At 45.9% G+C, this 20806-nt stretch overlaps 2 protein-coding genes across 2 annotated transcripts; one reads left to right on the forward strand and one right to left on the reverse strand.

The window, feature by feature from the left end:
• The first annotated feature begins 4907 nt into the window (after positions 1-4907).
• LOC122372194 lies at positions 4908-9192 on the forward strand. The gene is made up of 4 exons (XM_043349102.1): positions 4908-4917; positions 5367-5476; positions 5621-5750; positions 8609-9192. The coding sequence occupies exons 2-4, from the start codon at positions 5429-5431 to the stop codon at positions 8791-8793; spliced, it is 363 nt and encodes a 120-aa protein (XP_043205037.1). The 5' UTR covers positions 4908-4917; positions 5367-5428; the 3' UTR covers positions 8794-9192.
• A 3258-nt stretch (positions 9193-12450) lies between these two features.
• Positions 12451-19733, reverse strand: LOC122372195 (methyltransferase-like protein 27). The gene is made up of 5 exons (XM_043349103.1): positions 19329-19733; positions 18545-18685; positions 17893-17991; positions 13009-13138; positions 12451-12737 (listed from the first exon to the last, which is right to left on the reverse strand). The coding sequence occupies exons 1-5, from the start codon at positions 19437-19439 to the stop codon at positions 12553-12555; spliced, it is 666 nt and encodes a 221-aa protein (XP_043205038.1). The 5' UTR covers positions 19440-19733; the 3' UTR covers positions 12451-12552.
• Positions 19734-20806: the final 1073 nt, after the last annotated feature.

Below are 20806 nucleotides of genomic sequence, written 5' to 3' on the forward strand. Positions count from 1 at the left end.
CATCATTTACCTAAAACAACCTCCGACGCGACTGTCTCAGTAGGTACTTACCTATGAGCGGAACACCTTCAATTAACCCTCGCATGTGTGCGGCGTTTTCCAGCTTCTAATGTGTAGGGGGGGGTCGGTTGGACCCCCCCCTTGCCGTTTGGCCCCTGATCGAGCTAGAGCTTCGCGGAAAAACGAGCGTGTTGCCCGTGACGAGAGGAAGCCGATGATACCCAATTTTAAGGTCCTAGGTCATTGGTTGACCTTCCAGGTCAGGTCAATGACCCAAAGTCGGGAAAATCGGGACCTGTTAGAAAGTCGTAAAGTGTGGCTGCTAAGGGGTTTTTCGGGGTGCTGATCACGAATATCGTGTTAGTTTTGATCACAGATGATGTCTTGAAGCATTTAGACCAGGTCGGGAAAGGTCAGGTCAGGTCAACCAGTAGGCGTCGTGACGGGTATTCGTAGTACGTGTCAACCGCCTCTGACAGCTTCGTAACATGTTACGAAGTCACCAAAACTACTTCGTAAATGTTCAAATGGTTGCTAAATTCGAATTCAGCTCCAAAAACTAGCTTAGAAACATGTAAAACTCAAAAAAGTGACCCGAGGTCACCCGAGGTCACCAAAGGTCAATGACCTGACCTGACCTTCAGGTGACCTTGACACACACGGGAGTAACATCAAATCACACGTTTGAACGTTTGAAACCACGAAAAGCTTGCAAACACGCGGCTAGTGCGAGCCGACATACGCGAAATCGCGATTCCGGCCAAACATGGTCTCGGAAAAGAGGTCACAGGTCAAAGGTCATTTGGGTCAGGGTCATGAAATTTTCAGGGTAGGTGTAAAATTGATCAATGCGAGGGTACTGAAAGTTTCGTCGCGATCGGCCGCATTTTACGCGAGTTATTCGCGAAAAACCATGGGGGGGGGGTCCATCCGACCCCCCCCCCTACACATGCGAGGGTTAAGGGGGGCACTGCCGACTTTTGGTCCCATTCTTTCCATGCAACGCCCATAGGGCTAATGTTAAAATGCCAAAATCAAAGGGGGCACGGTGCCCCGGTGCCCTCCCCGTTCCGCCGCCTATGGCCGTCATTACTTAGGTAAAATTTTATATTTGCTATGATGAGAAATGTTCCTTTTACCTTTACATATGCTAAGTTGTGTCGTAATAGCTTGCTCCGCTTTTGATGTGCAGCCATTCAAATTTTGTGTCAATTTTTAGTGAACTCGACGCGTCTAATAAGCATTACAAACTTGGTAGGTGTTTGAGACGTTTGAGACGTATTGTCTTGTATTTTAATGCATTTTAAAGCACGGCTGACGAAGGGAGCAGAAGCTTCCGAAAGCTACCGAATCAATATACGCATTACTGGTGTCGAAGAATTGGTTCCTAAATACGATGGTATACCAAAATCACGGCTCTGTGACGTAGTAAAGTAATCTTGCTGTGACTATATCCCTCGCCCTGGCAGGGCATTTTTCATAACACGGCCTGGCAGGGGGGGGGGGTCGATGCGACCCCCCTCGCGATTGGCTCCTATGGCACCTAGAAACACCAAATTTGGTAGGTAGGTGGGCCCCCTGGAGTTCTCGCCCCTGTGCAAATTTGGTTGCTCTAGGTCAATATTTAGGTGGGTTTTGACTTTTGGGCGTATAAATGTAAAAATTTCGCTAAAAACAGGTCAAAAGTTTTTCGCTTATAACTTTTGATCTAATTAAGATAGAGCAAAAAGAAAAGCACCAGTGAACTCAGCACGTCAAGGCGCGTCGAATGATATACTTTTTAGCTTCCTTAAGTGTACTTAAAGTTTTTCTTAAATTTTAAGTGAACTTAAATTAATAAATTAAGTTTAAGTTAACCGAATTGCATCATATCGCATATCATTCGATTCGGCTGATCACCAGGAACACAATGATACAATTTTTTAAACTCTAGCGTCATTATGTGCCAAGTTATTGGCAAAAACGTCATTTGACCTCAGTTGACCTCATTTGACCTGACCCATGGATAAGTACACCAAACAAAGAAGCACCAAGTGGCCTGCTGTTAAGTACTGTGGTTTCAAAGCCTAAAAGGGATAGAACGAAGCGGATATCTCCAGTATTTTCCGAATTTAGTATTTTCCCATAGACTTAACATTACGACGTAATGACCTCTAACTGAGCTCAGGTCAGTGACCTAAAAAACCCGAGCTATATGTTATACAACTCGGTGAACTTAGCACATCCTGAAAGTTTGAAGGAAATCAGTCCAAAACTGTGAGTTGGACAGGTGCAAAAAGAAAATTGAAATTTCACCATGACCTTGTACCGGTTTTTCTGATCTGGTGACCTGACCCAAGGTCACCCGGACCTGAAATTTTTAGGTCATATGTAAAAAGGTTGCCCCATAGGCTGTGCCAAATTTGGCGGCGCTGCGCGCCGCCGTTTTTACGCTATCTTCGAAAAACCTTAGGGGGGAGGGGGTCGCATCGACCCCCCCCCCTGCCAGGGCGAGGGATATGCTTGGCGAGGTTATTTACTAGAACCGGGACCCCAACCATGGCTTACTAAGCATCTTCTTCAATCGATTCAAAATTTTGCTTAAAAAATGAAATTTCCGTGAGAACAAGTCGTATAGGGATAGCCGATGGCCGAATTCATCTAAATCAGAGCAATTAACCATGTTGAAGAAGGTATCGAATAGTTCCTGACAACTAGGTAGGTACTACGAAATTCTTGCCTCGGATTTGCATTTGTCTTCAATGAAATCCAATAGAAACATTTCATGTCAGCCGCCGCCGTTTTTTTTTTTTTAGATATTCGCGAAAAGCCTTAGGGGGGTTGAACGGCAGCACGGCCAGAAGTGGAATACTTTTTTGACCGGGATCCTCTGGCTTCGGTAAATTTTGAGCAAGCGACTTTTAAATTTGGCACGCTCGGACTCGCTCGGGGGCACACACCCCTTTATAAACATCCGGCGCGGCGTCAGTCGTCAGACGACCGTCTGCATCGGACCTTGGAGGTGCCGAACAACGGCAAGAACTAGAGACATCATTGAGGGTGGGTATTGGTTGAAGCTCGGTGGGACTCTAGGCGAGTAGTGGCTGAAAGTCGTCTGGAATTAGAAGCGAAAAGCGGTTAGATTCGGTCAGAACCAGACCGATTACCGCTGAAACTCGCTCGAAGGCTGAGCGGGCTGCGACTGAAGCTCGGTTGAATTCAGAGCGAGCAGCGGCTGTGACTCGGCCGTTTCAGAGCGGATTGTGACCGACTCTCAGCGCGTGCAGCCATGCCGTCCGGTGGACAGGAGGAGCCGCGGCTCGTCAACCAGCTGATCCAGCACAGGGACGTCCAGGATACCGTCAATGAGTACAACCAGGCCGCCAGCAGCTATGAAGAGGTATTTGTAAAATGTAGAACATTCTTTGGTTTAACATACGAGTAGCCTTGTAATATATATATGTACTCCGAACAACGTCGTAGTTGCATATATTTTTTTTTATAAAACACACAAACGATACCAATACCACTAGCTAGGGATAGTTTATGGGCTTAGCGTTTATTACTGAATAAATCCTGTCGCATGACAAAAATGAGACACCTATCAACTGAAACGTAAAGGTTTTTAGTCTGAGCTCAATCGAATACCGAATTACCTACACCCTCATTAGACCCTTGCGTGCAAAATATAGCGTGCCTCTTTGTGGACGAATGCTTGCGTTTTTTTTTTTTTACCAAACAGCCATGCACTGCAATGCACCGATCCTTCCAAGCCTACATGTTTAAATCATTAGCATTTCAGCGTGCTATCACAGTCATGTTTTTGGCACTCGTTGTCGTCTGTCCCGCAGGAGTTTCCGATCGAGGTGCTCGGTGGACCCCGGTTCGCCACCGAGGCGGTGCTTGATCTATTCCCCGAGGACGGCGCCGTACCCCGGGGTCAGCTGAAAGTGCTGGATGTCGCCGCGGGTAGGGGAAGGTGGGGTAAGACGGACCAGCTAAGGTTTGAGGCCCCATATCTTGCTACACTGCTCTCGTAATTCATATTATTTATAGTCTTCGGAATGCTCAATCCTTCCTCTGTTGATATGTGTAAAGACTAAATTTCAACTTAAAGACATCTAGGTGGTGGATGCTCGTAAAGAGGGACATGTCAAAAACTCAGACAAGAAAAAACGTGGGGTAAGACGGACCACCCAGCAGTGACTTCTATCCGTTAATGTGTGTTACACTTCTGCTCTGTACTCTTGTAAGAAAAAGTAACCAGAATGGTAAAATAACTAAATGAGCCTCTATTCTTTACTCATGTGTGATGGAACTGCAGCTAAAAGCTGGGAACATGTGTGTTGATTGTCGTTTGGCATGAATGCATGCTAACTGAGCACTTGCATGCATGGCTCACATGCAACAAAGACTCCTTCCTGAAAAATTAGCTTACTTAAACTTGTGTCAATGTTTTGGAAAAGAACTTTCCATATGCACAGTACAATGGACCACCACAGGGTAAGATGGACCACAGTGGTCCGTCTTGCCCCAAATCTAAATTCTGTCATTATCATGACGTATATGTCAAATAGCCCAACATTGCAAAACCTTGCCTTTCCTAAAGTGTGACTATAACTAAGTTTATAACTTTGTTCTTCACAGTAAAGTGCAAAATAGAAATTAATCATGCAAGAAAGGTGCCGTAATTGAATCACCCGTAGACCTCTTATATTAGATCGGTTTGACGAAAAACAACATTTTTCTCAATAACTCAAAAGCTATGCATCCTAGCAGCATGAGCTCAAGGTGGCCATTGTTACGAAGGAAAACAAACATAGTGAGTGCATAAAGCAGTAGATACCAGCAGCGGTTCAGCCGGGAGGGCTGGTGGTCCGTCTTGCCCCGCTGGGCCGTCTTACCCCACCTTCCCCTACCGGTCTGGTCGGACAGAGGGTGAGTGCCGAGTGCCGAGTGCTGGGTGTCACTGTTGGCAGGATTGTCACTGCCGTTAGGAGTGCAAAGTGCCACTGTCATCTGCAGGCACAGACGATCGCAAAAAGTTACTTTAGAAAAGTCATTCGTTACTCTTGTTCGTTAGAATAGAAAACATAGACGCTTGATATCATTTTACTTTATTGTCACTGAGTCAATAGATGATTGAATGACCGTAAATGCGACTGATGACTTCTTCTTTTTCTTCTTATTTGTACATTTTGCCCTTTTTCGCGTGACCTTTGCAATTTGCGTTGCTTGTAAGACAGAGCTTTTAATGTTGCATATGTATTGGCTGAAATATACATTATGTCCTGGATACCGTCCAAAAGCCATAAGACCGTGTCACGTGTGCACTACGCAGTGATGCGTAAACAGCGAAAATGCATGGAGTAGTATTACAATTGCAGACTTCTGGCAGCTCTACGACGCCGGCATCAAAAACCTGGACGCCCTTGAGCCATCGTCCGAAATGATCAAGATCGCTCAGAGTCGTGGCATCTATCAGCGCATCATCGAAGTAAGGACATTTATTATTTATAATGTATGTCAATTAATAGCATGTGCTTTTGACCGGGATAAAATCATTACAATCAAGTGCTACAGTATTTTTATGTTGCAGCATTATCAGCATAAGTCCGTTAACCATCTTCGATGTTGACAGGATATGATCGGCCACCACCGCATTGACGTGGAGGACAACACCTACGATTTGGTGGTGGTGGCGGGAGCGTTCGGCCCCGGCCACTGCCCCCTGACCGCTCTGGATGAAATGATTCGGGTCTGCAAACCAGGTGCGGCTCGGAATCGATAGGTGTGCCCGGATAGATTAACCACAGCAGAGTAGTCGATGTGCTTTGATAGTTTGGTGACAACTTTAATAGATGTGTCTACTTACTTTAATAGATGTGCCTAGCCCGCGCCCCACTGGGGGGGGGGGGCTATTCATAGCCCCCCTCCCGTTTTTTCTGCAATAACTTCCAAACCGCTTAAAGTATCGACGCCAAACTTTCAGTACCTTCGGCTGCATCAATTTGACACCTTGTGTCAAAATTTTAACTTCGTAGCTACCATAGGTCGGCCGGAAATGACGTCAGAGTGACGTCATGTTCGGCTGATTTCGACGCAAAACATTGAACCACGGCAATCGCTCCCAAGGGCTCAGTTTTTAAGCTAGATCCAATTTCTTTACATGAGAGGACTTAGAATAGACTGCGCTATCAAACGGCTATCTCGGATTTTCAAAATTTTGAAAATTTCGAAAATTTACAATACATATATAAAAATCAAAATGTCTGTACGTATGTAACGCGTCAGTCACGCTTGGCGGGCTATTGCTCCGGAACGGTGCGGGCTACGGGGGTGAAATTTTGGGCGCAAGTCGGACGCGTGCATCTGTTTGTCGTATCAACTTTTCGAGGGGGTGCGTGGAGCGGTGTGCACGTGGCGGGCGCATCTTTGCGGCATTTTGGGCCGCGGCTGGCGCCGAGCAGAGAGCACGCGCCGTAGGCTCAGTTTCTTCGCTGCAAAACTGGGTGAAATCAGAGCCGGAAGGTCACTGACCTTTGGCAATGAATACCGGCGCAGGGCACCGCCGGCCAGGAGGAGACGCCAAATTTATTCTGGCCATAACCCGGCCGCTACTGGGCCGATTTTATTAAAACTTGATTTATTACGCTGCACGTAATGCTGTCCCTCTTTACGCTGCGCGCAATGCTGTCTCTCTAGTGTCTGTACGTATGTAACGCGTCAGTCACGCTTGGCGGGCTATTGCTCCGGAACGGTGCGGGCTACGGGGGTGAAATTTTGAACGCAAGTCGGACGCGTGCATCTGTTTGTTGTATTACATTTTGGAGGGGGTGCGCTGGGCGGTTTGCACGTGGCGGGCGCATCTTTGCGGAATTTTGGCCGCGGCCGGCTTCGAGCAGACAGCACGCGCCGTACGCTCAGTTTCTTCGCTTGCAAAACTGACCGAAATCAGAGCCGGCAGGTCACTGACCTTTGGCAATGAATACCGGAACAGAGCACCGCCGGCCAGGAGGAGTCGCTAAATTTATTCTTGCAATACCTAACTCGGCCGCTACTGGGCCGAGTTTAAAGAAAATTAATTCATTACGCTGCGCGTAATGCTGTCCCTCTAGTTTTATATAATAAAATTCAAAATTTACATTTTTACATATTTTTCAAAAAGTTTTTGACTTCTCGAAAAAACCGGAATATATGTGATAGAACGCAATATTATGACTATAGTTCGTTTTTTTCAAAAGGACGCTGGCTCCAAGTATGTTTTTCGAACAAGCACGTGTTTTAGCGAGCAAAACGAGCAAAAACTGAACCTGAGAAAATCGAACGTCGACTAATTTTAACATGTGATTTCTTCCCGATAATTTCCATATGGGCGTTTTGGAACCAGATATGAGAACAGCGGTGACGTCATGCTGTCGAACATGTATTTCAATGTAACTTATGACTATCATGGACGGAACCGCTCACTCGATTATAAGCTCGGCAACAGTGAAAAACTGTTCTGCACCCAAATTCGTTGACACTTGTCCCACTGCACGGACATTTGGGTGCCTGCTGCCCCCAGTGACATCATCATAGAATGTTCATTTTTAAGAAACAATTTCCACCTACTTACCGTGCAAAATTTGAAATCGATTATTTTTTCGGTAAGAAATTCTTGGCCAGACATTGAAGCTGCCAAAACTCACGTGAGAGCTTCGATATTGAACTTTGAGCCAGCGTCCTTTTGAAAAAAACGAACTATAACTCCAGCAAGTTTTAGCTAAATACCTTCAAAAATAGCCAAGTTATACGCATTATTGCAAAAAAATTCACAATTATTAATTTTTCAAATCAAATTTTCACCACGTATTTGACATCGTACGCCAATATAAATAGCACCATCGTGTTCCTGAGCTCAATCTGCATCCAATAGACACCTTTTCTGTTGAAAAATTATAACTTCAAAATTTGACCTTTTTTGACCTGAAAGTGACCTGACCTAAGCTAAATTCGACTCCAAATGACCTCGAATGACACAGACGACATCAAATTTGAAATCTTTGGCCTAAATGGACCATAAAACATGTGTCACGTGACCGACGCATGATATAATATTTTCGTGAACTGTGATGACCTGACCTTGACCTGAAAATCAAAGTACAAGTTTGGTACCCTCAGGGTATCTAGAGCATCTGTTCAAGAGTGTGTGAACCGAAAATGAGCCTGATCTGACTTGTAAGACGGCGGCCAGAGCCCAAAACGTGAACAAGCCAAAATGCTAATAACTTTTACTTTGACCTGACCTGTGACGTCATCGGTGACCTCGAGGTCAATGAAATTAGGTTTCGCTCGACAGTTTTTCCGGGGCTATCAGACGCTGTTTGAATTTTGACGATCGGCCCAGTAGTTTCGGAGTTAGGAGGGGGGCTATGAATAGCCCCCCCCCCCCAGTAGGGCGTGTTATACGCAGACCCCAGTGGGGCGCGGGCTAGGGATACGTCCTATAGTCTGTAGTGTATATTAATAACATACATGCCGGTAGGAAATGATATTCTGTCCCCTAGTCCTACCCCTACGACAGTTTCCCCTCTACTGAATTTTTAAGCCGAGATCTGTAACCCATGACATTATTTTTTCAATGCAGGTGGACACATCATCAACTCGATGAGGCTGGAGTTTCTCTTCATATCGAAGGACCACACGGGACTGTTGGACTACCAGAAGTCTCTGGAGGAACGGGGACTGTGGCGGCGCGTGTCCCACATCATTTTCGATGGATACTTTGAGACCGTCAAACAGGGCATCACGTTCGTCTACCAAAAGATCTGAGGATGCTCCCATATCGTTGAAGCTGTCAGGCAGTGGTTATCTTGAACTCATGATGCTGAACGCCGATCATATCACTAAGAATAAATAAACATAAGGGGTTAAATTCGGCTCCCTTGGGGTACGTTTTGCATCAAGTAGTCAAGCAATGCGGCGCAGCGGGTTTTCAGGCGCATTCTAGTAGTTCCATCTAGCGGCGGGTGCACGAAATGAGCTTTCTTTCCGAGTTTGAGACGGACGTCTCTGGCATATACCTACCTACCTAGGGGTCAAGGGGTTTCACAGTGCACAGTGCACGTTTAAGTTCACGTATCACGTTGTGGAGAGATCAGATGATTACTGAGCTGAGTGAGCAGTGTGCCTTGTGAAAAGCGATGCTGAATGGAGTGAGATATGTAGTGGACAAATACAAACGCAAATAAGTTGTTCCGTTTGTTACCATGACGACACAGGCGAGCTGTCTGACGAGAGCAGGTATCTCTGGTGTGTGGGGTACCGAAACACCGCCTGCGAGCCGTAATTCCCTCTCCGAATAATACCTATACCGCAAAACGAAGATGCAAGTTGTAACACTCCACAGCACAACTTAGCATTGAGCATGTAAAATTGCATAAATAGCAAAAAATTGCGGCAAAGACACCTCTGCCTGCTATCTATATTTTCTTTTATTTGTCATATGCCTGTATGAAGCCAATAAATCACACCCCAGGTCCTACTCCACCGAACGCATCCCTCCGTGGAGACAGATTCTTACACCGTCTACCGTCTAGAGCGAATGATGGTCGTATCGTAATGAGACCAAATTAGCAATAGGCTATAGGTTCATTACAAGTTTAGGACGCGTCAAAGTAACAAGCTCAACAATAGGTACTGGCTTATAGACCCCAGAAAAGAACAGCCGCTTGGAGGATGACCAGTCGCTCTGCCCTGTCGACTCGTGACTTCACCTATACGGCTGGTGGGCGTCGTCAGCCACTACGGCGGCGCCACGCACTCGGGATAGGTACTCTGTCTGAGGTGTACAGTGCGGGGCGGGACATGTGGTTGCATTACGGCGACCAGCACGTCAGCTGCGTGGACGAAGTGATCATCCTGGGCGAAAAACACCAACTTCTTTTACCTCCACAAGGAGCTGTGTAGCCAGTTGGTCGGGGAGGAGAGTGTGGGTCCTGCAGGGAGAACAGCGGCTGAACGCTGCCGGCTGAACGCCTCCTGACCGTGACCGGCGGTACATCTGTGTGTGGGTTTGTACGTCCGTGTGGGGGAATATTTGTCAGAATTGTAATGTGTGCATTATAGGTTATAGTTACTTAAGACCTCAAAATAAAAAGAAGTATTTCGTGCCGTATCTAACAGCCACAAGTCGATCAAGGTCAGCGTCAGGTCAGGTCACCTTTCCAATGGTCGTCATATTCGCCGTGTTAGTTTATTGCACGATTTTCTTAAATGTTGAAAATTGACGAGTCTCCTCGAAAAAAGGACAGAATATGAACATTGCTGACATGACCGCTGATGTAAAACGTTTCTACTGGATTTCATAGAAGTTTAAAAATGCAAATCTGGTGTAGGCATTTCCGGTAGTAGTTGTCAGGCACCATTCGATGCTTCTTTATCATGGTTAATTGCTCTAACTTAGTCCTTAGATGAATTCGGCCATCCGCTATACACTTACCTAAGCACCAGCCAGGTAAAAGTGTTTAAATAAAACTTGGTTAGAATACAATTAGATAAGTAAAAGAAATTGACCCTTTCCTCGACATTAAAGATGCAAAAAGCCGAATAATTTATTCTTAAAAAGCCACTGGCCTTTATCAAACCAACGTTACTGTAACGTTAGTTTGATAAAGGCCAGTGGCCAAAAGCTCACCGCTTTTTAAAAATACATTATTCGGCTTTTTGCATCTTTAATGTCGAGGAAAAGGTCAATTTCTTTTACTTATCTAATTGTATTCAATATGTTCCTCGTTCGAGCACTTAACAATATTACCAAAACTTGGCTAGATTTACCAAAGTGTCTTTGAGTGTTAACTGTTAAGAGTATATTGGGTTATGCGCATTGCTCGGGGAGGGAAGACGACTCGCAGGCGGTGTTTCGGTCTCCCACAGATCGGAGATGCCAGCTCTCGTCAGCAATCCTGGACTTGCCGACATGATAACAAACAAGCAGCGACTTACTACATATGTATGTATTTGTCCACTATATCACTCCAAGTCCATTCAGCATCGCTTTTCACGAGGCACACCGCTCAGTAATCATCTGATCTCTCCACAACGTGATACGTGAACTTAAACGTGCACTGTGCACTGTGAACCCCCTTGACCCCTAGGTAGGTAGGGATATGCCAGAGCCCAGAGACGTCCGTCTCAAACTCGGAAAGAAAGCTCATTTCGTGCACCCGCCGGTAGATGGAGCTACTAGAATGCGCCTGAAAGCACGCTGCGCCGCATAGCTCGACTAATCTGAACTTGACGCATAACAGTTTACAAACGATGGCTCAATAGGTGAGCATCGTTACGGTGCTAACTGCTAACGCTAAGGAATCTCGGTATCAGCGCTTGCTGGCTCGCCTGTTAGTGACGTGACCAATGACCATGGATGCGATAATACTGGATTGGTGCCTTACCAGTTTTTGGCGACATTTAGCTCAGGCCTGCCATCTAGCTTACGATAATTATCTCGCGAGATGGCAGGCCTGATCCCAATGTCGCGGATCCGTTTTAACCTTCGCCGGACCTATCAAAGTTTCTACATACGCGCCGGCCGAGGGGGAGGGGTACGACCCCCCTCTCCATTTCTTCACTTATGGAGCTAGAGCGTCGCGGAAAAAAACGAGCATGAGCGCCGCTACGAGACGCAGCGACTGATACCCAATTTAAAGGTTTCAGGTCAACCGGTGACCTCTGATGTTAGGTCTAGTTGCCCAAGGCACGGGATCGGTTTTGATAAATACAAAACACGGTCACAGCGCCGCGATTTTGGCACCATCGTGTTTGTCTCGCTCAGGCGCGTCGAATGGTATATTTGTTTACGCGGAGGAGGTCATATCGCATATCATTCGATTCGGCAGGTCCTCCCGAGTCCATTGGTGATTTTCCCTATTCGCTAGCTTAATTTGCTCGGGAGTTATTGACGAAACACTATTATGATCCTAGTGATCCACTATTATGATACGTGGCGAGGTCACGTGACCAATCTGACCGCATGTGACCCTTAGGAAGAATCCGAGATGCACAAGTTATGAGACCTCTGGAGGATACTACGTCCTGTACGTTTCAGCTCCCTGTGAAAGTTCCTTTGGCACTGAGGGCGTTGCAAAGTTGCGACATCTTAGGACCGTGCAGAGGTTCATTTATGGCGTCATAGGTCAGTGACCTGACCTTACTTGAAAATGCGGCTTGTGTCGCAAGATCCGGCTTGAATTAAAGCTCAGGTATGCCAAATTTCAGCTCTCTTTCCCCGGCTGTTCGGAGCTATCACGAAAAAAACAATGGGGGCGGCACCCTCCCCCCCCCCCGGCCGGCGAGGGTTAATTTCCAAGAGACACCAATCCAGTCTTAGCTTATGCATGACGTGACCAACGATTTAATTTCATGGCTAATTACTTCTATAATCCGTATTGCCATTTGTTTTGCACATTTGTTTTAGGATCTCGAAGAAGCCAATTTTACTCCCGTTTATTTACGATAGTGGTCTGATCAGCGACCAGCGTCATGAGTTCAAGATAATCAACCACTGGCAGCTTCAACGATGTGGGAGCATCTTCAGATCTTTTGGTAGACGAACGTGATGCCCTGTTTGACGGTCTCGAAGTACCTGTCGACAATGATGTGGGACACGCGCCGCCACAGTCCCCGTTCCTCCAGAGCTCTCTGGTAGTCCAACAGCCCAGTGTAGTCCTTCGAGATGAAGAGAAACTCCAGCCGCATCGAGTTGATGATGTATCCACCTGAACAGCAAAATTCGTGTCATGCGTTATAGATCTTACTGCAATGCTCAATTAATTACAGGAGGAATTGTAACTATCATGGGACTTAATAACAGAATTTCACTTATATTCTTAATAATATATGTACTTACTATAGAGTATGAACTATAGGAAATGTTGCTAGGCTCTAAAAGCTGTCACAATCAACAATATGTCACCAAACTATCAAAGCACACCTGCTGCTCTACTGTGACTAATCTACCCGGGCACACCTATCGATTCCAAGCCGCACCTGGTTTGCAGACCCGAATCATTTCATCCAGAGCGGTCAGGGGGCAGTGTCCGGGGACGAACGCTCCCGCCACCACCACCAAATCGTAGGTGTTGTCCTCCACGTCAATGCGGTGGTGGCCGATCACATCCTGTCAACATCGGAGATGGTTAACCCGCGCACCGACGGGGGGGGGGGCGGTTACCCGCCCGCCCTGAGGTTTTTCGTTAATAGCGGAAAGACCGCGGCGTGAAGCGCCGCGAAATTTTGCACGACTTTTCCCTCATCAATTTTACACATGGTGTGCAACTTTAAAACCTCCTCTCTTTCAAGGTCAGGTTACCAGGTCACTTCGAATGACTCAACCTCAAATCACCTTTTTGCAACTTTGTCACCGTGTCAGACCATACTGTAGATGACGGAGGGCCTTGAAAGTCGCAGGATGTAATGAGGTTATTGATGGCTACAATTTTTTTTATCTCGGAATTTTGATATCGATGACCTAAAGTCAGTTCTTCACCTCCCCATTACAAGTCAATGAGGGAAAAATCACCCCTCCCCCCGCTTTTTCAATTAAAACGCGTCGGAATGGCCCAACATAGGGGAAAGTGGGGTAAGACGGGCACCTTAACTTTGGAGCCATTTTTCGGCCGGTTAGAAACATCATAGAAACGGGAAACTGAGTGAAAACCTTTTACAGACATTTTACTTCCATTTGCCAGAAGATGAGACTTAGACCTGACTCAACAAATAAACTGCAGCTATTTTTGCAAAACCTTGCAAAAACCCATCTTACCCCACTCCATGGGGTAAGACGGTCACATGGGTAGGGCAAGACGGCCAGCTTCTTTCACCGACCAGCACAGCTCGCAGCAAATGCCCGAGATTAGCCGCATTGATACAGTCGCTCGTTGGTCTCAAGTGCTTCGGAAATGGCAGTATACGAGATTCGTGCAGAAGGCGTATACTCGTATATAGGCCCTAGTTCAGAAGCCATGTAGAGCCGTTTTTCACATTCATTATTCGAGAATAAACTGTGCCGAAGGAATATTGCTAACATGTCTGTGAGTATCGGAATCGAACATATTCTTATCAGAAATGCTTCTTTTTTCCTACAGCAACAAAAATATTTTTACCATTACAGACCCATCGGATTCATAGTTGCCCGTCTTACCCCAAACTCAATGTCAGAAGTTCAGCACGATTTTTCTCTGTGGACAATTTGATGCAGACAAAGCAAATCCGCGGTGAATGAACACTGGAGGCATATGAGTGTGCCACAAGTGATTGCCAGTTTTTAACTCTATAGTGCTGCACACAAAAGCTTGCACAATACATTATGAATGTTTTCAATGAAATGAGTGTTTTAAAGAAATCAAAATAAAAGATTATTGACCGAACACAAATTCACCAGACTTCAATGGCGGTGTGTAGTGGGAAAGGCTATTCTGGTCCTAATTTTTCTCGCTCGTAGCGCTATTGGTTTGGTCTGCAGAGGGGGTGCCCGTCTTACCTACCTTGACCGTCTTACCCCACTTTCCCCTACCATGAATGACTTCATAAACCTACTATCAACCTTGACTACCTTGAGGCCTTTTTGCCCTTGGGCAGCTGTAAGGTCATGTGACGTCATCAAGGGTCACCAAAGGTTTTTTTTTTTTGCTAATATCTCCTTACAGGATTAAAGGGACTATCCCACCTTCTAAAATGTTGTTAAAACCAGTTAAATTGTGCCCGACTTTATAGATTGGATGACCAGGAACACGGTTCTGGCATTTATATTTCATTAAACATCTTAGGCTTCCCATATTCCAAACACAAACTTTCAAATATGTGACGTCACAGCCCAAAATTACCTCCTTCCCCAGGCCACATTACTGTCATAAAGCTGATTCTTTTTAATCTGTAGACACCACAACAAAGTTCAGACCAAGTTCTAAGCGATTTTTCAACGAACAAACCCATTTAAATCAGAATGACTAAACGAGGTGACGTCACACTAACGGTCGCTCCATGTTGAAGATAGGGCCTTGTACAAGGCCCATTTTCAAATGAAGGGAACGAATTTCTTCAACACCAAGAGGCCGCGGGGGTTACAACCTAGATACTAGGGTTGACTATTAAGTAATGGAAGTGCCTTAAGCAATTAAACGTTTTTGCACGTGCGCATGCTTTCTTGGTGTCATTTCATGCGCCGATGTTTTTTTCTATCCAATGGTGAAGACCACATGTCCTTAGCTACTTCTTGCTCCAAGCTATCGTCGTTTTCCCAAGAGACCACCCGAACCTGCGGCGCACCATGAAAAAGGAGTCTGGCAATGGCCAAAATCGCGCGCCAAGCGCCAGCGCGAGGTCATCAGAGCTTATTGGCTTATTGTTATGGCTACACAATGGACAATTTCTATATTTTCATCAAAACAATACACATTGGCACGATAAATGACAGCATACACTACTCCACATAATCGCCTTCAAGCATTACACACCATTCCAGCCTCGTCTTGACCCACTCCTGGAACGCCGACAGAAGACTGATCGGCGCTTTCTTTCTCAAAGCGATGAAACCACCGACATATCGTCTGTGGGGAGGCTGCGTCGCTCCATACACTTAGAAAATAAATTTTCTGATATTGGTAGGCCTTTTCCCTACGACAAACTGAGCTCTAATGACCTTGCACTCGGCGCTGGCGCGCGGTTTTGGCCATTGCCAGGTGGTGCGCCACAGGTTCGGGAGGTCTCTTGGGAAAACGACGATAGCTTATAGCAAAAAGTAGCTAGGGACATGTGGTCTTCACCATTGGATAGAAAAAAGATCGGCGCATGAAATGACACCTAAAAAATGTGTGCACGTACAAACCCATTTAACTGCTTAAGGCACTTCCATTACTTAATAGTCAACCCTAGTAGATAGTGGTTTCTGAACCTCGTTGAACCAGTTGAGCTGCGTGTATGCATGTGTCTCCAATTTTATGCGGATGGATGTTGGTGTGTGGTACATGTGTTATCCTATTTTTAGTGCAATTTTACCAACCGGACGTGCGCAAGTGAAAACCCGAAATTGTCGGATCTTGAGCGAAATAAATGTCTATGTCTATGTCTCGCTGCAAACTTGGCTATCTCAACTCAAACCCCATGTTAACCCTCGCCCCGTTGGGGGGCCATTTTGGCCCCCCCTGTGGTTTTTCCTGAATAGCAAGAAAACGGCGGCGCGCAGCGCCGCCAAATTTTCAGTACCTTCCCGGGCATCAATTTGACACCTTCACACCAAATTTCAAGTCTTAGGTCACCTTAGGTCAGGAGTTATTGAGGTCAAACTGAGGTCATGTTCGAGCAAAAATGAGCAAAAAACATGCAATCTTGAAACGCTCACCAAATCTACAGTTATCAAGCAATTTCAAAGTTCTTTATATGGTCTAGTAGACAAAAAGCGGCGCTACAAAACTGCGATCTCGGATTTTCAAAATTTTTGGTTTTTGACCACAAAAAAATCAAAAAATTGATTTTTTTAGAAAAACTTTGAAAAAATCCAAACATTTTCCGAATTTCGAAAAAACCGGAATATATGTGATAGTCCCAGCGCTCTTCTATATACATACCAAATTTCAGATTGATATCTCGTTTTTTTGGCCAAGTTATAGCGAAAAAACTGTTCAAAAATGATGACGTCAAATTTTTGAACTCAATTTTTAGCAATTCTAGACCACGTACGGCAAAAATAAGACCACCATTGAACTCCCCGTGACGAGCTGCATCGATTCGATACCCATTTTATGCAAAAATATTAACTTTGAAATTTGACCTTATTTGACCTGACCTTGACCTGACCTTGACCTGACCTTGACCAAAACGTGATCTAAGCTGGTCCCAAAGGCTGCCTGACCCATATAATCGCATTTGTCATGTAAAATGGACCATAAAACATGTATCACACGACACTTTCATATTGTGCCCCCCCCCCCCCCGTGACCTGACCTCTGTGACCTGACCTGGTATCAGTGACCTCAAATAGCAAAATATGTGTTTGAAGAACATTTCCCCATCGATGATTTTCAATGAAATGCATTTTACTCGATTTTACAACGCATTTCTTGAAGTGCCTGTAAACGGTGAAAATTGGACCTTTGACCTGACCTGTGACGTCATCTAGGATAAAATTGGGTCACAAGGTAGTTCCCCGTTGGGGCTATCCAACGCCGTTTACCGCTTGTCGCTATGTTGCGTGGTTCTCGAGATCTTAGGAGGGGGGGCCAAAATGCCCCCCCCCCCCCAACCGGGCGCGTTGCTCGGCAGAGCCCAACGGGGCGCGGGTTAAAGGTGGGATAGTCCCTTTAAGAAACAGCCGCGCAGATGGTCTCATTGTGTTCAGCTCGTCAAGGTGCATCGAATGATTTACAATTGTACACGAAGACCTTGAGCTCACGTGACCTGAGGTCAACCTTTGACCTTGACCTTTCTAGGTCAACTTGTATACGATTCGATGCGGATTGACGAGAGGATCACGATGGTGCCATTAGTTAGTTCCTAGCTTAGCTACTTCGAAAGTTAGGTATTCGAGAAAAACTCTTCATTTCTAGCGCCGCCATTTTGACTTTTTACCCCTGTGACGTCATCTTTGACCTGACCTGAAAATAACCTGTGTATAAATTGTGGACTTTTCCATGCGTATCCCATGCCGTTTACCGCTTGTCGCTATCTTGCTTCGTCCTCGAGATCTCCGTGGGAGGGCGGCCAACCCCCCGCCCTCCGTCGGTTCTAAGCTGGTGCGGACCCCCGTCGGTGCGCGGGTTAACGGACTTATACTGATTATGCTGCAGTATAAACTACTGTAGCACTCGATTTTAATGTTTTTATCCCGGTAAAAAGCGCATGCTATTAACATACAATATAAATAACCTATGTGCTTACTTCGATGATGCGCTGATAGATGCCACGACTCTGAGCGATCTTGATCATTTCGGACGATGGCTCAAGGGCGTCCAGGTTTCTTATGCCGGCGTCGTAGAGCTGCCAGAAGTCTGCAATTGTAATACCACGCCATGCATTTTTTATGTTTACACATCACTTCATAGTGCACACGATCTTATGGCTTTTCGTATCCGGGACATCATGATGCAACATTTTAAGCTCTATCTTACAAAAGAACGTAAAGGTCACGCGTAAAAGGGTAATGCACAAATGAGAAAAACGGGATAAACAATGAATCGCATTTACGATCATTCAATCTTCTATCAACGCAGTGGCAATCAAGTAAAATTACGTCAGGCTTCTATCTTCGCTTCCCAAAAATGAGCTTAAAAAATATATCACACCTTATGACATTGTAGGCAAATGAGCAAGGACGGTTGCATTACAAACTGATTTTATTTTCAGCATTAGATACGAATCTAATTGCACGCGCATTTACTTTGTTTACGTATATATCGTGTAGTAACTTTAACCACATTTCTTGCGATCGGCTGTGGTCGACCGTGACACTCAGCACTCCTGCCGGCAGTGTCACTCATCCTGACAGAGACACTCGGCACTCGGCACTCGGCACTCGGCACTCGGCACTCACCCTCTGTCCGACCAGACCGGTACCCGCGGCGACATCCAGCACTTTCAGCTGACCCCGGGGTACGGCGCCGTCCTCGGGGAACAGATCCAGCACGGCCTCAGTGGCGAACCGGGGTCCGCCGAGCACCTCGACCGGAAACTCCTTCGGGACGGAGATAACATTTGGTGACATAACTCATAAATGTCCATGACGGGAGAGTGAACTGACGAATTTACCATGAAGGTTGGTGGGTTTGGTGTATTACATACATGACCGTAAAAAATATATTGAAAAAAGCACATGTATTATTGGTTGGGTATGTGCTGCCCAAGGTTGGCACAGCTTTGTGCAGTAATTATTTGTATACAAGAGTCGTGCAAGTTCGGTATCGTTTAACTTAACGGTACTATGTAGAGACAAAAATAGGATTTAAAACGCCCAGCAAATCTAATGGCAATTCGTGTAGTTCCACAGCCAGAAAAATAAAAATGTTTTACCCAAACCTAAGGTGAGGTTGTAGTTAAAGTGGTATTCGATTACTGAAATCAAACAACAAAAGAACACTTTATATTTCGGCTCGTTGGTGTATGTTCCTTCATAAAACATCACACGATGTATTTCTGTCATACAACACGATTTATTTAGCAATACGCGTTTCGCTGATAACTCATGACGAGTGCTTCTATGTATATAGCGTCGTTTGTGTGTGTTATACACAAAACGTAAGCAAATGAGACGTTATTACGAGTGCAAGTGATATGAAGGCTGTGATACCAGTAAATGTTGACCTGGATTTTACAAATACCTCGTCATAGTTGGTGGCTGTCCGGTTGTAGGCCGTGACGGTTTCCTGGACGTCCCTGTGCTGGATCAGCTGGTTGACGAGCCGCGGCTCCTCCTGTCCACCGGACGGCATGGCTGCACGCGCTGAGAGTCGGTCACAATCCGCTCTGAAACGGCCGAGTCACAGCCGCTGCTCGCTCTGAATTCAACCGAGCTTCAGTCGCAGCCCGCTCAGCCTTCGAGCGAGCTTCAGCTGTAATCGGTCTGATTCTGGCCGAATGTCAGCCGCTTTTCGCTTCTGTTTCGGCCCAGTTCAGCCACTATTCGCCCAGATTTCGACTGAGGTTCAGCCACTACGCACTCTGCCTCTAGTTCTCGCCGTTGTTCAGTACCTCCACGGTCCGACGCAGACGACCGACTGGCGACTAGCGCCGGGTGTTTATAAAGGAGTGCGTGCCCCCCGAGCCAGGCCCCGCCGACCGAGGTGGTCCGATGACCTCTGCGCTGCGGGCGGGCGTTTGTCCAAGGAGTGGACTTAGCAGCTGGTGTTTTTGATTGATGAATAAAGCGAGCTGTCGTTTATGGTATATAGCGAACTCCCTGACCCTGAAATGGGTCTGGCAGGTCGAAAAGGACTTATGCAGCGAAACAAACAAACAAACTCGTGGTTACGCCCCTGGATGACGAACATTGCACAGATGCATACCGCTTTCTATGACATGCCATAATAACACTTTCGACCTAAGGTTGACATCAATCTATAGGGCCGATTAAGGTCTGTCTGATGACGATGAATTTGCGATGCGTCGATTGCAAATACCACAATAGACCCGAGTCGTAATGCCCAAAGCTAAGTATGCTAAATAAAGACTCATTTGAATTCCAGGTATCCAGCTTACCATGGTTAGCTTTCTCTGAGTCCTGATGCTCGCCTCTTGCCACTCCGGCTGTCCCTGCCCCTGTACTCTGCCCCTGTATGTACATACTCTGGACCGAGACCGCTATATTGGGGAGGCGAGGGGCATGCTTGGCCGGGAAAACAGCTTTGTCAGGTGGATTTAAGCACAATGTACATATGCGGCACTAAGTGAACTACTAATATACAACGCCTTGGAAACTAGCTGTGTCTCTGTGCCGTATCCATATTTATAAATATTTGACTTGGAACGTGTCGAGAAAGCTTCGTGAGCATTTGATTTGTTTGTAGTGTCATGATGTGATAGATTGTGTTAACTTTTATAGGCCACTCCTCTACGTATTTACTAACAAACTACCAGCATATGGTAGTGTCATGCCAATGCCATACGATAGCAGGAATGTTTCCTCTTCACTGAATTCCTGCAAGTTTGATTTTAAGACTTAGCAGGATTAGGATTACCAGGATTTTTACGTTATTCATATTTCGAACACACGATAATGTATTCACTCATATTGATTATTGCTGGCACCAATAACGCGGAGCCACACGGGTTTTTCACACCTTGTCCTAGAGCCATAGGA

Source organism: Amphibalanus amphitrite, unplaced genomic scaffold (assembly GCF_019059575.1).
Source record: "Amphibalanus amphitrite isolate SeventyFive unplaced genomic scaffold, NRLGWU_Aamphi_draft 001328F_arrow, whole genome shotgun sequence".
Classification (NCBI taxonomy): Eukaryota; Metazoa; Arthropoda; class Thecostraca; order Balanomorpha; family Balanidae; genus Amphibalanus; species Amphibalanus amphitrite.